The 18,915-nt window shown below is 35.7% G+C and overlaps 1 protein-coding gene across 4 annotated transcripts in view; it reads right to left on the bottom strand.

Moving 5' to 3' along the window:
• PRDM2 (PR/SET domain 2) overlaps window positions 1-18,915 on the bottom strand; it is a 189,753-nt gene that overhangs the window by 56,807 nt on the left and 114,031 nt on the right. For 3 of the 4 annotated variants that reach the window (XM_031962827.1, XM_012545645.2, XM_023499953.2), the window contains 3 exons: window positions 18,571-18,684; window positions 6,428-10,883; window positions 1,005-2,813 (listed from right to left, as the gene is read on the bottom strand). In XM_031962827.1, the coding sequence (XP_031818687.1) occupies window positions 2,801-2,813; window positions 6,428-10,883; window positions 18,571-18,684 (4,583 nt within the window). In that variant the 3' untranslated portion in view covers window positions 1,005-2,800. Of the gene's footprint in view, window positions 1-1,004; window positions 2,814-6,427; window positions 10,884-18,570; window positions 18,685-18,915 lie in introns of those variants that run through there. The other variant, XM_031962828.1, reaches the window with a different exon arrangement.

Raw genomic sequence — 18,915 nt, forward strand, 5'->3', positions numbered from 1 at the left:
TTTAAGCCTAAAGAAATTCAAACCAGCCACTCCTGTTTAAGAGCCTTACTGTCAAAAAAGGTAGGCAATTAATTATCTCAGTTCTTGTGCTTTCCCTTTATCAGTGTCCTTTACAGTAACAAATCTGTTCCAGAACCTTAAAGAGAATTCCAGTGATATATTTAATTTGTATGGAGCTAAAAACAAGACCAATGGGATGTGCTGGCACAATAAACTAATCACTTTGGCTCCAGGTAAAGCATGTCTTGAACATTAGAAAAACAGGTAGAAATCAATGTAGAGACAGGCTTAAAGCAAATAATAATACTATCCTGACATAAACTACACTGTCATCATCATGAGTATAAGAAGTCTGTAGATCTAGATTGGGTGGTGTTGCAGGGCAATCTCATCGTGGGCAAGATAATTCCAAAGTCGATCAAAAGAAAAACATTTGTCCCCCAACAATTAGCCAAATCCAGAGTTAAGTATTAATAACATATCAAGGATCATAGATGTTATTCACATGAACTGTAATGGATGTTAGCCAGTTCTATGGAATGGGCAGTCAAGCAGAAGAAAAAACGAACAAGTATGTCATTAGTATATGCTAAGTAAATTTCAGTGAAACAGGTAAACTGTTAATACTAAGTATCATCTCCCCTAGGCAGAAACCTGGCCATACAGCATAGAATGGTTATACCATTATTTTAAATTTCCCTTTCTGCCTGAGTAGTGAGGAGCTTTTAAAGCAGGTGTAAATACAGCCATCTGAAATATTAAACATGTTAGAACTGTTGCTTGTTTCATGGTATGAGATTTATATAATTTTAAATGACATCAACTTTCTTTAAAGGTAAAATTATGTCAACAAGATGAAAACACAGAGCAATGTTTAAAACAAGTGCCATGTGTATGAAATTCATTTCACTCTTGCAGACATACATTAGTTCACAAAGTTCTCATTAGCACCAGTGCTATTATACTGCAGTCACCATTTGGTGCAGTGTCTCAATTAATACATCTTTAGCTCGATGCCAGAGAGACCACAAAACTGATTTTTTTTTTTTTTTTGGTTTGCTTTTTTATTGCACTACTCTTACTGAAGAACACAGGCTTTCAAAAGTCTTCTCCCATATTACCTTGATGATTGGGAGGTGGGGAAAAAGGTGGGGGAATTTGGACAATCTGGATTTCTGTACAAAATGAAAGCCTTTCACAAGTGTTTAGAAAGTTTACTTTATTGGTTACAATTATATAAAATGTTTCTTCAGAGCCCATCTATCTGGTCATTAAGTGTTTGCAACAGCATAAAAAGATCTTTTTAAAGATCTGACAGGTTCACAAAATTTATTTCATGCTGGGGGTGGGAAGGAGAGCAAACACCACTCTCTGTAGTCTTCTACCTGTACTAAAGATTTCTGTCAATGGTACATTGGTTAAAAGCAAAGGGACAACCCCATTTGTACAACAAATTGTAAATTTTAATGTTTGCATTAGAATAGTCTTTAGATCACTCTTCAACAAGAAACAGTAATGTAACTAACAGCAAACTTCAAATACAGGAACACTCTCCAGATTAACAACTCAAAATAAAACAAAAAATTAATGTAAAATGTAAATCACATATAATACAATTGAAGTGTCCAAAACAATTTAAATAATTTTAAATATTTTATTTTTTTAAACTGCTACAAATGCTTTATACAATATTTCAACGTAAAGTCCCCATAACAGAAATGTAACAAAATGGGAATGATAGTGAAAGAGTTAAAGTGGCACAAATTCACCAAACAAGTATTAAACTACAAATTTTAAGAGGTAGATTACTTTTAAAAGTCAAAAACAAATAGGGTATGTGAATGAAATTAACCATTTCCACCAACTCTGTCATTGACCCTTTTTGAAAAGGGCATAGAAATGCATGGTAAAATATTTTCCAACAGTAATATCATACTTAAGGAGACCAATTTGTTACTTTTAATCTCAATAAGAGAGTGAAGTGTAAGACCTGGTACAGTAAACTCATTTAATATTTATGTGTAGAGACATACATTTATACAGACCTGCTTTCTTTTATCCTGTGCATTAATAAAATGCTACACAGCATCCAATAATATTATAGTTATAAATTAGTGCCAGGTAATAATTTGTAGAGGATAGTTTCCATTTGGATACATAAAAAGAAAATTAGAAAATGCATAAGAGTTCAAATCCAACCTGGTTTCCTCAAAATTATGCTGGCAATCCACTCTTGATAAGAAAAAACAAAAGAAAGAAAGAAAAGAATGGGGTAGGGAGAATCCTGACAATTTAAATTCCTTTCCTTCTACTAATTCATTTAAAAGAAGGCATCAAGACAATGTGACCAAAATACTTTAAAATGAGTGCATAAGAATTTGTCATCCCTGAATCTACAAGAAACTATTGATAAAACAGGGAACTTGCTTTGCAAGAATAAATTCAAATTGTCTTTCTCTGTGCCATTCACCAGAAGCAGGGCAACACTAAAATCTGAGTTATCAGTCCAGTGATGACAGATTCTGTTCACCTCAGCCCATTTTTACAGTACCCTTCTCTTTGCATCTGAATCATCCTGTAGCCCAGCATGCATCAGGCACCAAGGGAGAAACATATGCCTGACACTAACAACATTAGCACAAAGCCTGCAGGCAATCACGGTTGCATTTAAGATTTTTTTGAGTCAGCTTCAACGGGTCTTGAAAGCTTGGTGGATTTCACATCCATTGTCGTAGTGCTTATCCTAAGTTGAGCATGCAATAGCTTTACTTTGTCAATTAAGATTTGTTTTGTTTTGTTTTTACAGGAGGTTCCTAGAAAATAAGAAAACTGAAGATAAATGACAAAATAATATAACCTGTTTATGAACTGAACATGCTTAAAAAGAAAAAGGTGAGTAGACCATAAGACAAACAGTATTAAGACAGTGATGCAAATGAGCCTGAAGGAATATTTAGGACTTAAAACTTCTGATCAAAAGAAGACAAACTAAAAGAAGCCAGTCAGCAAAGAATTGCTTTTGTTTTATCAGCAGACTTTCCCGGCAAAATCTGTTTCTCTTTGCATCTCTTTGCATCAAGTTAATATTAATTAGAAACCTAACATTTAAATTCTCTTTAAATACAAGATCTCCTGTTAATTAAGCAATCTATAGGATTTTTATCTACAGGATTTCTTATGCAAGTCTGCATAAATGAATATGAAAATTATTCTAAACTATCCTTACTCCTATTTCACAAAGATTTTAAAGTATATCTACTGGAATGAAGACAGGAGATGGAAAATGCACTTCTTTCCCTATAGCCTTCATTTACTTATCCTGGAAATTAATCTAGGGCTGCAGACCTGATTATTTAGCATAAAAAAGAAAAGTTCCAAAGCTAGCTTTGGAAATGGCATTAAAACAGAGTTCATTTATTTTAAACAAGAAGTGTGATAAGTATAGGGGAAGCCAAAGATTGGTGATACACATTTTCCTTTGCTCCTTTGTCCCATGAAATTTCTTTAGCCCATTTTGACTGGTCTATCGTGGGCTAGGTAACAATATTAAGATGTAGATTGTGCTGAGCCATTCATGACACTGAATGGAAAAAGTTTGCATGACTTGTATGACAAAAAGACTGAAAAATCGTGGGGGGGGGGGGAAGGGGAGGGAGGGGTGTGCACAATGGGGAAGAGATATCACTATTGTAAAATGGTCCTTTAACTGAAAAGTAAGGGTAAGAACAACGTAAACTCTCTGATAACTTTTTTTTTTTAAAGGAATAGTAAAGAAAAGAAAAATACATATTGTTTTGTAATGGTGTCTGGAATATGAACCTCAAACAACCAAAATGATCACTAAAAAATAATAAAAATAACTATGCCATATAATGGCTGACTTTTTATAATTCAAAGTTATCATTAGAAAGAATTTTGGAAGCTAAAAAATATTTGAAAGTAAGGAGAATTTTCATTTGTTTTTAAAGGAGAAAATTCTTTAGTTTCCAATTTAATTCAAACAAATATTTATCTGGGCTATAGAATTAAAAGCAGCTGCCATACTTAAAAGAAACTGACTCAGGAAACCAATGTTTAAAGTTGCCATTCAGCAGACAGAGCTTAGAAGAAGAATTATTGCACATTTTTAACAATCAAGTCTCCATTTTCCTTGGAACATTTTGGTTTTTTAAAAGAACATTTCACAACATTTATGGTCAGCTACATGATAGGATCCTGATAATTAAAATGAGACTGTTTAGGATTCACTCATTTTGCAGTCACCACAATCATGTATATGACCCAGGAAGAGGCAATGATTTCATACCTGTTAAATGGAAAACTGTATCATTGGTTCAATTCTTTATCTAAATGTTTAAGTCTTTCTGCATATCGAATTTTAATTCAACAATATAATAATTCTTCAACTGATTACTGAGAGTAAAAAAAAGTACCTCTAAACCATAGCAACAAGAGTAATGCTGTATTCTGATAGGACTTTTCAAACTATTAAATATTCTGAGATTATTCAAAGTAGTTTTTACATAATTTCCAATGAAGGATGTACTTTATTTTATTAATGCAGCTGTTGTGTTATTCAAATTGTGCTTTTCATAATTTTCTTTTTTTTTAGAACAACTTTCCACTCAAAACCAAAAAAATCAGGATTCAGAACAAAAGAAGCTATTCCCTTTATAAAATATTCAAATAAGAGGCCCTCCCCAAAGACCTATGTGAGGCACATACTGGAGGTATTTTAAAGAATTAATTACACGGAAGTGCCTGAACTCTTAACAAATTCATGAGCCTGTTCCTAACCATGAATATAGGCAGAAGAAAATATAAAAAAAGAATCTGTGCCCAACAACCTCTTAGAGAGGTGACTTCACCTCAAAAATGTACAAGCATATATAGGCATGTGATATATTTATTTGGTAATGGCTCAAGAACAAATGTAGCTTAATATTTACAACAAAAAAACAATTAGTGTATCCATGAGGTTTGTAACAGTTGAAGCTAACTATCCTAATGGTTCTTCCTCTGTTGCTTGCCATAGTATAGTATATATCTTATACTAAAGCACAAATACTTTGAACAAATGTACAAGGATACATAATAGATTTTTTTTTAATGTTCTTAAGCTGACTGTCTCCAAGGCAATTTCTTCCCAGACAGAGTAAGAACGAATTAGCAACTAGAAAGAAATTCTGGAACCACAGGTTAAGCAGCACTGTTTCAAAAGGCAAGAATTTTGCAGAATTTGGGGCAACATATCTGGTAGCGAATGCATGAATACGTTCTTATGGGATTGCTTTGTACACAGGAATCCCAAGAATGTGTTCATCATCTCCAAAATTTTCCCCTAGCTGATTAAAAACATCATAAAGTAAGGGAATCTAATGTGGCAAAAATAAGTGCCACAATCATTTTGACTTTCATGGGTCATTTTAACAACAGTAAACGGTACCAAATATTCCACCAAGACTCAATTCTTTATGTAAAAATAAAGAAGCACATCTATCTCGTTAGTATGCAAATTACTTTCATGGTAAAATTATATGCATACCAAATAATTCTTTTAAAATAAATTTCTTTATGATTTATTAACAGTAAATGTTTGATTTACACATCCTATTTATATACCTTATATATTCAGGGCTATATTAAAAAAAAAGCTTCTCTGATGAAAAAGGTCATGAGTGCAAAAAAGCTTAAGTCCTGCTATAGAACATAAAACTCTGGTATTAAAATCAATTCATACATCCTAATTTAAAGACAGCAAAGCAAGAATCCTGATCCATTAAGTTAACAGACCCATTAATTGGGGGGCTGGGAGGGAAGACTTGGGAAGTTTTCAGGGTTCCTGTGTTGCTGTCCCATTACAAGTTCTCACAGCCTATCTAATCCTCATCTTGCCTCCCTGACCAAAAAAGGAGCATTACTTACCATATTCTTGCTAAAGAAAAGCAAGGGTAACATGTAGCATATTCAAAGAAAATGTTGACATTTTATTAATATGCTAAATACTTCAAATGATAAACAATGAGAGCAATAAGAATGACCTGATGAACGGTAACAGAGAAACAATTTACTGTCATCAAAAGAAGCAGTCAGCATACTCAACAATGTCAGGAATCATGTTTAAAGTATGTACAAACAAAAACAGCTCAAGACACAAATTACAAAGGACATTTTCACTGAGTTTCGTTTTCTTTTAGTACACTGATAGTACTTTTACCAGATTTTCAACCCTAGTTACAACCAGCTATTTTCTGTAAATGATGCTAATTCCTCATAATTTCTCAGGGACGCAATAAAACCTGGCCATTCACACACCCAAAGCACCTTCAACTTTTACAATAATCATTGTCTTTTAGTGCTAAAATTATTCGATTCAAAGATATTAACAGAAATAGGGGCTTTTGTTCCACTAAAAGAGATGGCTTACCTGAAGTCCTTGGGCTCCTGCTTTGTACTGCTCTCTTCCTTTTTGCTTTCAGTGAGGTCTGCAGAGGCTGCCAGCTGCAAGCTTCGAGTGATGGGCCCTCCACTCCTTTCTCTAGATTTGACACTAAATCTGTCTGATTTTTTCTTGCTCGCTAAAGCAGGCTTGCTTGGCAAAACAGCTTTGCTTTTCTGTACCCTCACATGCAGATTCCGGGATGTTTTGCTGGAGAGATGAGCAGAATGATTCTTGGCTACTGCTTTTGACTTCTTCCCCTCCATATGAGACATTTTGGCCATTCTTACAGGACTGGAGTTTCTTAGAGAAGTAGAGCTTGATTTTTTGGATTTCACTGAAGGTACAAACTTCACCTTCTGTTTCGCTCTAAAAGATGGAGAGGGTGATGGATTTGTGGTGGGTCCTGAGCTTCGTGCTCTTGTCTTGCCCAAGTGGGTCTGCATGCTCTGCATTTTAATCTCAGCATCAGCTGTCCGTCTTCGTTGGTTATTACTTTTCTCACTGTTTGAAGGTGATGAGATACCACCTTTCTTGGACGAATGAGAAACACTTCTCTTGGTGGAAGGGGAAATTGGCTTTTTAGGACAGCTGTAAGCTGCATGTTTATTTAGGCTTCCAATGTAAGTGAACTCACGATCACAGTAAGGGCAAATGTGTGAGTGAGAATCTGAATCGTTATTTTTTAAGTCTGCTTTTTGCTTGGCAGATTTATTTTTTTGCAGAATTGCTTTATGTACTAATTGATTTTTCTTCTTCAGTGCACTTAGTTTGAGCTTGTTAGATGACATTTTGCTGAGTTCAACACTAAAATTTAGTCTTTTGGGTTGTCCCATACGTCTAAAGGCATTTTTCCCAGAGTTATCTATAACCACGACACCATTTTTGGGTTGTACAGTCTGTTTCAGTGGTACTGGATTTTTCTTGGGTGTGTACCTTTTTTTGTCACTAGCTGAAGCACATGCCAAGATATGTTTGTGTAATTCAGGCATGTTGTCAACACCTTTCCCACATTTGGTGCAGCGAATGGCAGTAGTAAAGGTCTGTGGGATATTGTGAGTGGTGAAATTTGTGGCTGTAACTCCAATGCCCATAGGATTTCGGTGGTGATACTGAAATGGGGGTGGTTTAAAACTTGGGTAGTGCTGATTGAGGCCTAATCGAACATCTGGATCTTTTGACTTAACTCCAGAAGCCATTATTTTTATGGTAGTATAAAGTTCTTCTGAAGAATCATTGACCTCTTCTTCTTCCTCCTCCTCTTTAGAAGCTTCTAAAGGATGCTCTGGTAAACAATGAACATGGTCTGCTTTAGCCTTGGAGGGATCTGTAAAATTCTGGGGCCTGAGGGTGCCACTTTCAAACTGATGGTGTGTGCATTCTCTATCTGGATGGAGATCTCGCTGATGCTGCTGTAAATTGCACAAAAAGGCAAATTCTTTTTTACATACTGAACATACAAATATATTCCCAACTCCATGAAGCAAAAAACGATGTTCTGACAAGCCCGTTTTGTCCCTAAACAGTTGCACACAGAATTCACATTTGAAGGGCCATTCTTCAGCATGAACAGTTAAATGTTTGGTTAGGTCTTTAATAGAAAGAAAAGGTGATTCACAAACATTACAAATAAAGTTTTTATTGAATGTTTCTTGAACAACATCCTGTTCATCTGATGTCTGTGGATCGTCACTTGGTTTCTGATCTTCATTCTCTGTGTCTTCTTGTTTGAAAGATATAGGGAGAGGAGCTTCCAAGTTATCACCAGATGAAACAACAGATGAAACCACTGAGAGGGGTGGTGGTGATGGGGAAGAAGAAGAAGATGAAGATGAGAATGAAGAAGAGGATGAAGAGGAAGAAGAGGAGGAAGAGGAGGAGGACGAAGAAGAGGAGGAGGAGGAAGAAGAAGAGGATGAGGAAGAAGAGGAGGAAGAAGAAAGTATAGGTGGCCCAGGTGAAGCTGCAGAGTTCAGAGGCTCAACAGATGGAACAGGAGATGCTGATGGAGACACTGTAGGTGAAAGAATGGGAAGTGGTGATTGTGTAGTAGTATTAGAAAGTGGTGAAGGACATGAAGGAGGAGAAACACTGGAAGATGGAGCTGGAAGTGGTAAAGGAAGAGTAGGAAGGAGAGGTGGCGGAGGTGTAGCCACAGTTAATACAGGTGGGCAGGGTGGAGGAGAAGATGGATTTGTAGGGATTAGGAGAGGAGGCAGCTGACCAGAAGACACAGAAGTCTGTGGGAGGGGTGATGGAGAATTGCAAGGAGAAGAATGAGCAACTGGGGTGGGTAAACTAGAATCTGGGTCAAGATCTGGTTCTGGCTGGGGATCTAATGATTTACATGGACTCGGGCTCCTATTTTCATCTGGAGCCTTTTCCACAGCTAAATCTATGCCATTGTATTCATTGAGAAGAACTTTCTGTAACATGCAGGTTGTTGGTTTCTTCTTCTTTATACCACTGCAAGTAGGCTGTGCTGAATTGTTCTCTTTGTATTCCTTGATATCCATGTCACCACAGGATTTCTTATTAACACTAAGATCCAATACAGATTCCCAAGGGACCTGGCCCTTTCCTGTAAGCTCAGACTTCTGCTTTACACCACTAGATAAATCCAGAGGTTGCTGATTGCACACATTACCAAAAGTGGTGCTGGCTGCCCAGTCTTTGGATATTTTGTAATCCTCAAAGCAGGAAGGGCTCACAGTGTCACTCTCTTCCCGCCCAGACAAACTCCAGGCAGGGGAACTGCTATGACTTTCCAATTTGGGTATTTTAGAACTAACGGCTGGATCATTCCATACTGCTTTGCCCTCACTCTGTTTTCCAAAATCTCGAAGAGCAGGACTATGCTGTGGAGAACTTGGAGGAGAGCTAGTTCTTCGCTTAAACCTACTCGATGACACAGGCAACATAGAAGAAGATGATGAGACAGATGAACTTAATTTAGGGATGTCTGTTGTAGATATAACTGCTGTTAGCTTGTTGCTATCTTGTGTTTGAAGAAGCTGTTTGAGCTTTGAAGACAAAAAGACATTTTTCTCTTTGTGATAAGAAACAGTCTCTGCAGTGGATCCACTGAGAGGTAAGTTTAAGGAACAGGATGGTGTTATAGGTTCTGAATCAGTTTCTGCCTTAATTTTAGGTAAAAAAGGTGGACTGGTGGTTCTTCGCTTCTTTGAATCATTATTTGTGCTACTAGAAGAGTCCTTGGGAAGATCCTCTGCTACATGCACTTGAGAAGTCTTTACACTCTGAGTAATTTCCACTGTAACGGGAGTAAGCAAACAATTTAGGCCATACAAATCTGCAGTACTAGGTTCCATTTCAATCACATCACAATTACTAGTACTGTTATTAGACTGAATCTTCCCATCAATATAATAATTTAAATTCTCAGAGATATTGCTGGAAATATCCATAATATAGACATCATCTGATTCTCCTTCTTCTTCTAGCTCTGTGCTTGCTATATATACATTCTGGGTCGGTTGAGTCTGCTCTGCTGGAAGTTGTGGCTCTTCAAGTAAGAATCCTTTTCTCCTTACTCCTTTAGGAATCAGATGACGTTCATGAACCCTACGCTGATGCCTCCTCATGTTTGTATGTGTTCCAAACACCTTTTTACAGTATTTGCATGGATGAAGTTCTTTGAGGTCTCCATTCTCTTCCACAACAGAAGAAACGGCAATTTCTTGGGAAACTCTCTCTGAATCCAAAATCATGCGATCTTGCAAAAAATTGGAAGCATTTGATTCATCTTTAAGACTTATATCATCTCCAAACACTGGGCCATCTACAAGGTCATCAGGCTGTTGAAGAGTTGAGATTGGTTTCCTTTTTGGCCCTGCTTCATGCCGTCTCTCATGCCTTCTCCTGTTAATCTGGGTACCAAAAGCTTTTCCACAGTACCTGCATTTGAAAGCATGATTGACAGTAGATATGTGGATATGCATGTGACGTTCCAGTCCTTGTTTGGTTGTAAACTTCCTTTCACAATGTTGACAAGGAAACATGAATGTTTCAAATACATCACCGTTGGAATCTCCCTTTGTTTTAGGAATTTTAACAGCTGGCATTACTTCAAGAGAGCCATCTAAATTTTCTTCAGTTGTATTTCTTGGTTCTTCTGATGTTTGTTTTTCTTCACATTCTACTTCTGGCTCTCTCTCAGAACTTTCATTTGGTATATTAGTATCTTCTTCCCCTTCCTCATCTTCTTCCTCTTCTTCATCCTCCTCTTCTTCCTCCTCCAAGTCATCTGATCCACAATGTACTACTTCAGGTGTCCCTTCTGACAGTGTTTGAGGCTCAGAGACAGGAGGAGGGATTATTAATTTGGGAAGTACATCCTGATTTACCATCTCCTGAATGACAGCTGTCTGTTCTAGGGAGAGCACTGCTGAAGCTGAAGGCTTCTCTTCTTCCTCTTTAGGTCCTAGAATGAATAAAGGAAAGTAGAAGTAAAAAAGAAATATGAAGTTTGACAATTGGAAATAATTTCACATTATTCTAAATATTCTTCTTGACACTAAAAATTTTAAAACTCATGAACAGTAACATGTAACTCCTTTCTATTCAACTAACAGAGCTGCATAATAATTACTTCATATTAATGAAACACTTCAAATTTACAAAATTTTCTTCCCAGCTATATGGCTATTAGAAGCCTTAAGCCCAGAGTTTTTCCCCCATTACTTTTCAGTGAATATCTGTAACAAAGCTCAGTAAATGAGAGGCAGATGATGGCACAGCAAAGGCAAAATCAAGACACAGGGAAGAAGCAGGAAAAACCAGGGCCATGTAAAAGGAAGAAAGAGTATCCAGAAAGATTAGTGTCAAAGCCTACAAATAATGATACTATGAATAATGATGATTGAGGAAAAAGCCATTAGAATTGACCACTGTGGAATCATTAGTGGAACTGGATGAGAAATGAATGGAAGGTTAGGAACTGTATACAAAAATATATATTTTTTCTAAAATAAGAGAGAAAAATATATAATAATTTAAGGAAATAGCAGGATCATGCAAGTGAGAGGTTCTTAAAGAAGGAGGAGCCTGGGGCACATTAAGTAAGGCAGTGGAGGTAAAAGACAATTGAAGTAGGGAGAGGGGGTAATCAAAAGTACAAACCCATAGGCCTTGGCAAGAATAACACCTCATTTTGAAAATGGTGTAAAGACAGGATGAAGGAGGGAAGGAAAGGAAAAGGAAGGAAGGAAGAACCAAGTTACTAACAGATGGCATCAATTTATTCAAGCAATTAGGAAGAAAGGAGATATAAAAGAGAGGAGGTGGCAGTGGCTGCTTGAGAAAAAAGTGGGATTTTTCTTCCTTGTATTTCATTCTTTTGAGAGGACTTGGTACAGTTTTTGTAGCCTGTAAAATCTTCTATCCAGTGTTTTCTCAAGAGCACTATTGTAACCAGAACGTTTTTCTACTCTTTTATAATTAATAGAATATGTAAATAAGCAAGGCTTCAAAGTAGGACAAGATCCAATGCAGCTTGTCTTTATCTTGCTATAAAGAAGCTACTCACATCCTAGATACCGGCAACTTGACATTTTATAAACTTGTTTATCGTGTGTGTGTGTGTGTGTGTGTGCATAAGTATATATCCTGTATACACACACACACACACACACACACACACACACACACATACACACACAATTTCAAGGTGGTAGAAAATTATTTCTGTAATGATAGATTTGATTCCATTTCCCAAATATCTCCTGAAACCCTAGTCAGGAATCAGATGGCAGGATTGCCACTGTTTTATCTATACAGTATTAATCTATACAATAAATTATTTTGCCTCAGAAATCCTTATCCTGGCTTGCTTTTGAAAGGAAATCCCTGGACTCCAAACAGAAAACCTCAGGACTTCAAACAAAAATGCCAATAATAAGGAAATTTAAACTATATACATCCATTCTGGCAAATTATGTCACAAGTCCAGGAACAAATACTTCTGATCAATTCATTTTAAAATAAAAGTTATTTCTCCCCAAATGGTTGTTAATAATGGGGGAAAAATGCAAGATAGATATAAATAGGCTAAAAAAGAGGTGGCAAGCATGCAACCCAAAAAACGGAAGCCCAAATCAGATTAGAATATAATTAGAGATATTTAACAAAAAATTAAAATTAAATAAAATATAGATAATTCATTGTGAGAGTCTACATGAGGCCAGGAAAGTCTGAAGATTGGTGACCCCCAATTCCATTTTAGCTTGAGTTTCACACCATTGGGTACACAGCATGCTACCAATAACAACTTCTGCTTACACAAAAAATATAACACTAAAGAAGTGTATGAAACAGAAAAGCTGATAGCTAGTTATGTTGAGATGAATAATGGTGGACAGCTCACCTATTTCACACTGATATCCATGAAAAATAGAATTAGGATCCAATGAGAAGATATGGACCATAAATTTAGTTCTGGAAAGGACTACTGATTTCATGTCCCAGATTAGTATCTAGTCACGCAGGCAATAAGTGGCAGAACTAGGATTCAAATACTGGATGTTTTGTAATTTGTACCAAGAAAAAGGTATTCAAAGTGATAGGACAAAAGAGCTATTAAATTATTGCATCTGAATATCCAGAACCATAAAATGGTATTCACTACTATAGAAAAATAAGACACTATAAAATATTGAATAAATGTCAATTCCATCATCTATTTGGGTGCTTTGTTTTGAAAAACAAACTAAGAAAACTAACCTCTTCCTTGTATAGAAATGTCATTTTGTTATTAAAATGGAAGAAAATACCAGAAAGCAGAAATATTTTAAAGCATCTAAAGGAAATCATGATTAGATAACACAAATAAAGATACCTAAATACAGTCACATATGGTGTTCTCTTGAATTTTCCAATACTTGGATATTTTTGGTTTTTTATGATCTCCAAGAAAATGTAAAAGTCTCCATTAAACCTAATATCATACAGCAGGAGTATGCAGGGGAAAAAAAGCAGCAGCAAAATATACTGAAATTTAAGACTGGGAGGGGTGATGAAAAGAGAGAGACAACATGGGATAGTTAAAATAATACTGATCTTTGAAGTCTCTTCAAGTTCCAGCTGACATTAATACCTGCATTACCTTTCGACAACTTATCTGAGTTTCCAAATCTATAAAAGAATAAAATACTTTCTGCCATGCATCTCATCTAGGATTGCCATTATTAATCCAGTCATGTAATGATGATGATGCTGCATCCTCATAGGCTATGCCAGCAGAGAACACAAACTTACAGTGATTCCTTCTGAAACTAGAAAGGCTTGGCATACAAGCCTAGCAACAAAAACTGTTTTTGTAAACCAAGAACAAGTCCGGCTCAGCTCAGAGAAGCTTATCACCAGAAAGCAGGCCACCCCAAGTAGTGAAGTTTTTAGGCCCAGAAATTTGTGAAGAATATAGTTGATAAAATAGCAAGTATTGTGTTGTTATAATAGGAGTCATGGAAAGTACTCGGATAGAAATTCAGATATAATGATACTTCTAATTCAATGACTTTGGAAGAATTCAGGACAGTTCTTAATTGGTAGTTGAGAAGGGAGGCAGGAAAAGTGGCTCAGAAAAGTCTAGAGAGAAGAGCAAGTTAGCAATAACTGGGCATTTTAACCCATTAATCATGAAATCCACAAATACACTTTCAATATGTTCAGTCTATTTAAAATGATCTCCTTGAACCTGAGTGAATCAGTAAGGACTTTCCAATTACTGAAATAATCATTAAAATACCTACAATTTCACTCCCCCCCATCTTTTCTCCCACAAAGGACAAGATTTGTTTTCTTCTCCTACTGAACTTTTGTTCTTTAAGTCATTCCCTACATCAAAACGCCAAATGAAATAACTAACTCTGTATTAGTATCTGACATCTTTAAAAGTATACTGTTGAATCTGAAATATCATTTCTATATTTATCAAGCATAGTCAGGAATTTTTGTCAGCTTTCACTACACAAATCTGAAGAAACATTCTAAACCAATTTCTTCAAAAGACCTATCATTATGGCAGAAACTAGGCACTGACCTACTCTTAACACCATACACCAAGATAAGGTCAAAATGGGTTCATGACCTAGGCATAAAGAATGAGATTACAAATAAATTGGAAGACCATAGGATATTTACCTCTCAGACCTGTGTAAGAGGAAGGAATTTATGACCAAAGAAGAACTAGAGATCACTATTAACTACAAAATAGAAAATTTTGATTATATCAAATTGAAAAGTTTTTGTACAAACAAAACTAATGCAGACAAGATTAGAAAGGAAACAAACTGGGAAAACATTTTTACAGTCAAAGGTTCTGATAAAGGACTCATTTCCAAAATATATAGAGAATTGACTCTAATTTATAAGAAATCAAACCATTCTTCAATTGATAAATGGTCAAAGGATATGAACAGACAATTCTCAGACGAAGAAATTGAAACTATTCCTAGCCATATGAAAATATGCTCCAAATCATTATTAATCAGAGAAATGCAAATTAAGACAACTCTGCAATACCACTACACACCTGTCAGATTGGCTAGAATGACAGGGAAAGATAATGTGGAATGTTGGAAGGGATGTGGGAAAACAGGGACACTAATACATTGTTGGTAGAATTGTGAATACATCCAACCATTCTGGAGAGCAATTTGGAACTATGCTCAAAAAGTTATCAAGCTATGCATACCCTTTGATCCAGCAGTATTACTACTGGGCTTATATCCTAAAGAGATCATAAAGAAGGGAAAGGGACCTGTATGTGCACAAATGTTTGTGGCCGCCGTGTTTGTAGTGGCTAGAAACCGGAAAACGAATGGATGCCCATCAATTGGAGAATGGTTGGGTAAATTGTGGTATATGAATGTTATAGAATATTATTGTTCTGTAAGAAATGACCAGCAAGATGAATACATAGAGGCTTGAAGAGACTTACATGAGCTGATGCTAAGTGAAATGAGCAGAACCAGGAGATCATTATATACCTCAACAACGATACTGTATGAGGATGTATTCTGATGGAAGTGGATTTCTTTGACAAAGAGAAGAGCTAAACTCAGTTTCAACTGATCAAGGGTAGACAGAAGCAGCTACACCCAAAGAAAGAACATTGGGAAATGAATGTAAACTGCTTGCATTTTTGTTTTTCTTCCTGGGTTATTTATACCTTCTGAATCCAATTCTCCCTGTGCAACAAGAGAACTATTCAGTTCTGCACACATATATTGTATCTAGGATATACTGTAACCTATTTAACATGTATAGGACTGCTTGCCATCTGGGGGAGTGGGTGGAGGGAGGGAGGGAGGGGAAAAATTGGAACAGAAGTGAGTTCAAGGGATAATGTTGTAAAAAATTACCCTGGCATGGGTTCTTCAATAAAAAGTTAATAAAAGAAAATAAAATTATTTTAATATAAGTAATTAACAAATATATATTATTATTGAGATATTAGCCACAGTCAAAAAACTGGCTAAAAAGTAATGAATTTCTTTTGTCATGGTAATAAAAAAGTAGTTTAACAAAGGCAACTAGAAATTACCATCTGTGTCCATGTAGGGAGGTTCGATATCAAGAATACACCTCTGAACTCTTAATGGATAGTAGTATTCATTTATTCAACAACAAAATGCAGTGAATGAAGGAATGGCCTCAAAACCGTTCAGACCTACCTTGGATGCAGGTAGGCTCTGGGACCTTGTGTCAACCTGGCCAAATTACTTAATGTCTTGAGGCTTTAGGCAAATCTCAACAGATCTGTACTGTTATGAATTTCTTTACCAAGAACATCCCTATAGCAATGAAAGCATATGTCCAGCCCCTATAATATCCCTTTCCTTATTCATTTAGGTCAATCTCCCCTTTTTTCTAAGCATACCAGTCTTGCTTTTCCTCCTGTTCTAATATATCTATATTATAAAACCAATGCAAAGTGCAGTGATGAATGAAAACTAGTTCTCTATGTTCTGAAAATACACAAAGTGGGGCTGCAGGACCCAGTCATCAAGCAGAAAAGCAAGAAAGTGCTAGGGGCATCAGATAACAAAAATGCAGAATTATTAACTGAAATGTTATATAGTTGATGTATGTGTTAGCAAGCAGTATGGTTTTCTCCTTTAAATAATAAAATCAGCTTTTCTTCTTCTCTAAGTCAAATTTCACGAATTCCACTTTCATGAATTTCCCACAAAATGAGGAAAACAATAGTTCAATGGTGCTAATTTCAAAAAGAGGTTCATTTGTGACCTTCCTTAACCAAAATTTCCACACAGGATGTTGCTTTAAAAAAGACAAAAGAAAATAAAAATAATCTTTTCAAGTTTGGAATTCTATCAATAGCTCAGTTACACAACAATAACTTGCTTTTTACAAGGGTAAAACATATACATTTAGAAGGAAATAATTGCTATTTAAGTAAACAATTCCAGACGTGGCACTTAACATTTTGAGATACAGAAGTGTACAAAGTAATAAAAGCTAAAAGCTGTTCAGCTCTACTAACTACTCAGGAGAACAAAAACAGTCTCCATGCCTCTGATGCAGGTTCTTTACTTTCTATCTCTAGAAAGAACATCGAGTACAAACATGCAGCAAGTAAAATTGTTTAATGAACAATGGCAGAATTAATTACTCATCATATCCATCATTTGTTAAACAAAATACAGCACACATTCAGGGAAGTACTACAAATGCTTTACACGTTGCAAAAGTGTTTTAAATATTAACTGAATCTCGTTTCAAAGATGTAATTGTTTTAGAAATCTAATGTTATGTCAGGAAAAAAATACTTTTTGAATGTAATCTTTTAAAACTTAGAATTTTTCAACTGAAAATACTGTCACAAAATTGAATAATGTTCTCTTTCCTGTTCTGACAATTTTCTCAGGAAAATCTATGGCCCCTACTTACTCTGATTAGTCTACTGATCTCCTGAAAGTGAGATTGCTTATGTGCATTTTATAACTCATCATGAAGATTCACAATCATGTATAAATATCACCACCAGTGATAATATTGAGGAAATGATGTTGAAAGAAAACTCAGCTTCCAGAATTGTTCTTTGCAAAGGAATCTGAAAATCATTTATACAACTCCATTTTAGAGTCCATATAAAACAAAAGAGAATTGAGCAAGCTACTTCATTTACCTTCGTTTAGTACATAACAAATGTAGATACCTTACTACATAGATTTATTGAGCTGCTAGTAGAGCTAACAATAAACCAGTAGCTCTACTTCCTAGGGAATTCTCAAATCATGTCTCATTTGGAAGGTTGGCATTCTAGTATACCCAGAATATTAACATTTAGGGTATTTTTATAACATAACAAGAAAATAGAACAAGCACTGGTATAGAGTCAGAAGGGGTAGGGGTGTGTGTGTGTGAGTGTGTGTGTGTGAAACACAGAGACAGACACAGAGTCAGAGACAGATAGAGAGACGTTAACTGCAGGAAACTTCCTTGACCAATGTGGGGATGAGATCCCTTGAAGGTCTAAATCCTAAAACCTCAGATATGGGTGAACAATTAATGAGGAGCTATAGAGAATATTTTACAAGTCAACAAGACTCACTCCCCTCTCTTAATCTGTCACCACTGTTTGTTTTAAGGAAGAAAGACCATTGTCCCATACAAATACATTTATAGCTTGTTGCTATTAGATCAAAGATTTCATCAGTGTGGAACCTCCCTAAAAAGCAGCAACTCTTCTGTTACTAATAGTCTTGGCTATTGCCTAGTCCACTGAGTAGTTACATGTTCTCCATATGGTCAGTCACATCAGTTATATGTGTCAGAGGCAGGCCCTAAATTTGGTTCTTTTGAATTTTAAGAGTACCTCTGTATATATATTTTTAAATTTCCATCTTCTTATAGCTAGATATAAATATCTATATATCTAGAAGATATCTTATATCTTCTTATATATCTTGTATCTAGTAATTAAAATTACACCACTAGAAACCATTAAATTATCCCTTAAACATACAAAGCTATATTTCCCCATTATCCTTCTTCTAGTCCTTGGGAAGGCAGAACACCAAGAGTACAAATAATCAACAAATCAGACATGGTCAAATCTCATTTTAAAGTTCAGTCTCAAAACTTACCTTCTTCAGAATCCCTCATGTTTGCAGAAGCTGAGTCACTTTCACCTTTCTTTAGTTTTGCTTTGTCTTCGGTCTTGTTTGCCTTATTTTTACCCTCCTGGGATTTTTTCTTTCCTGAAAAATAAAGAAATCCATGTTTTACTGCTATTCTTGATATAATCAGTAGTACAAAACAGGGAAAATGATGATGACAATTATTAATCCAATCCTGGCAAACTGTTTACCTCTGGACATTAACTACTTTAGTTTCTTTTAAATAAAATAACGGACAAATTACCAATATAAAAGTTCAGTGGAAAAAGTAAAAGGCAACATTTTGTAAAATAAATACTAAAAGAAACTTGC

Source organism: Sarcophilus harrisii, chromosome 3 (assembly GCF_902635505.1).
Source record: "Sarcophilus harrisii chromosome 3, mSarHar1.11, whole genome shotgun sequence".
Lineage (NCBI taxonomy): Eukaryota > Metazoa > Chordata > Mammalia > Dasyuromorphia > Dasyuridae > Sarcophilus > Sarcophilus harrisii.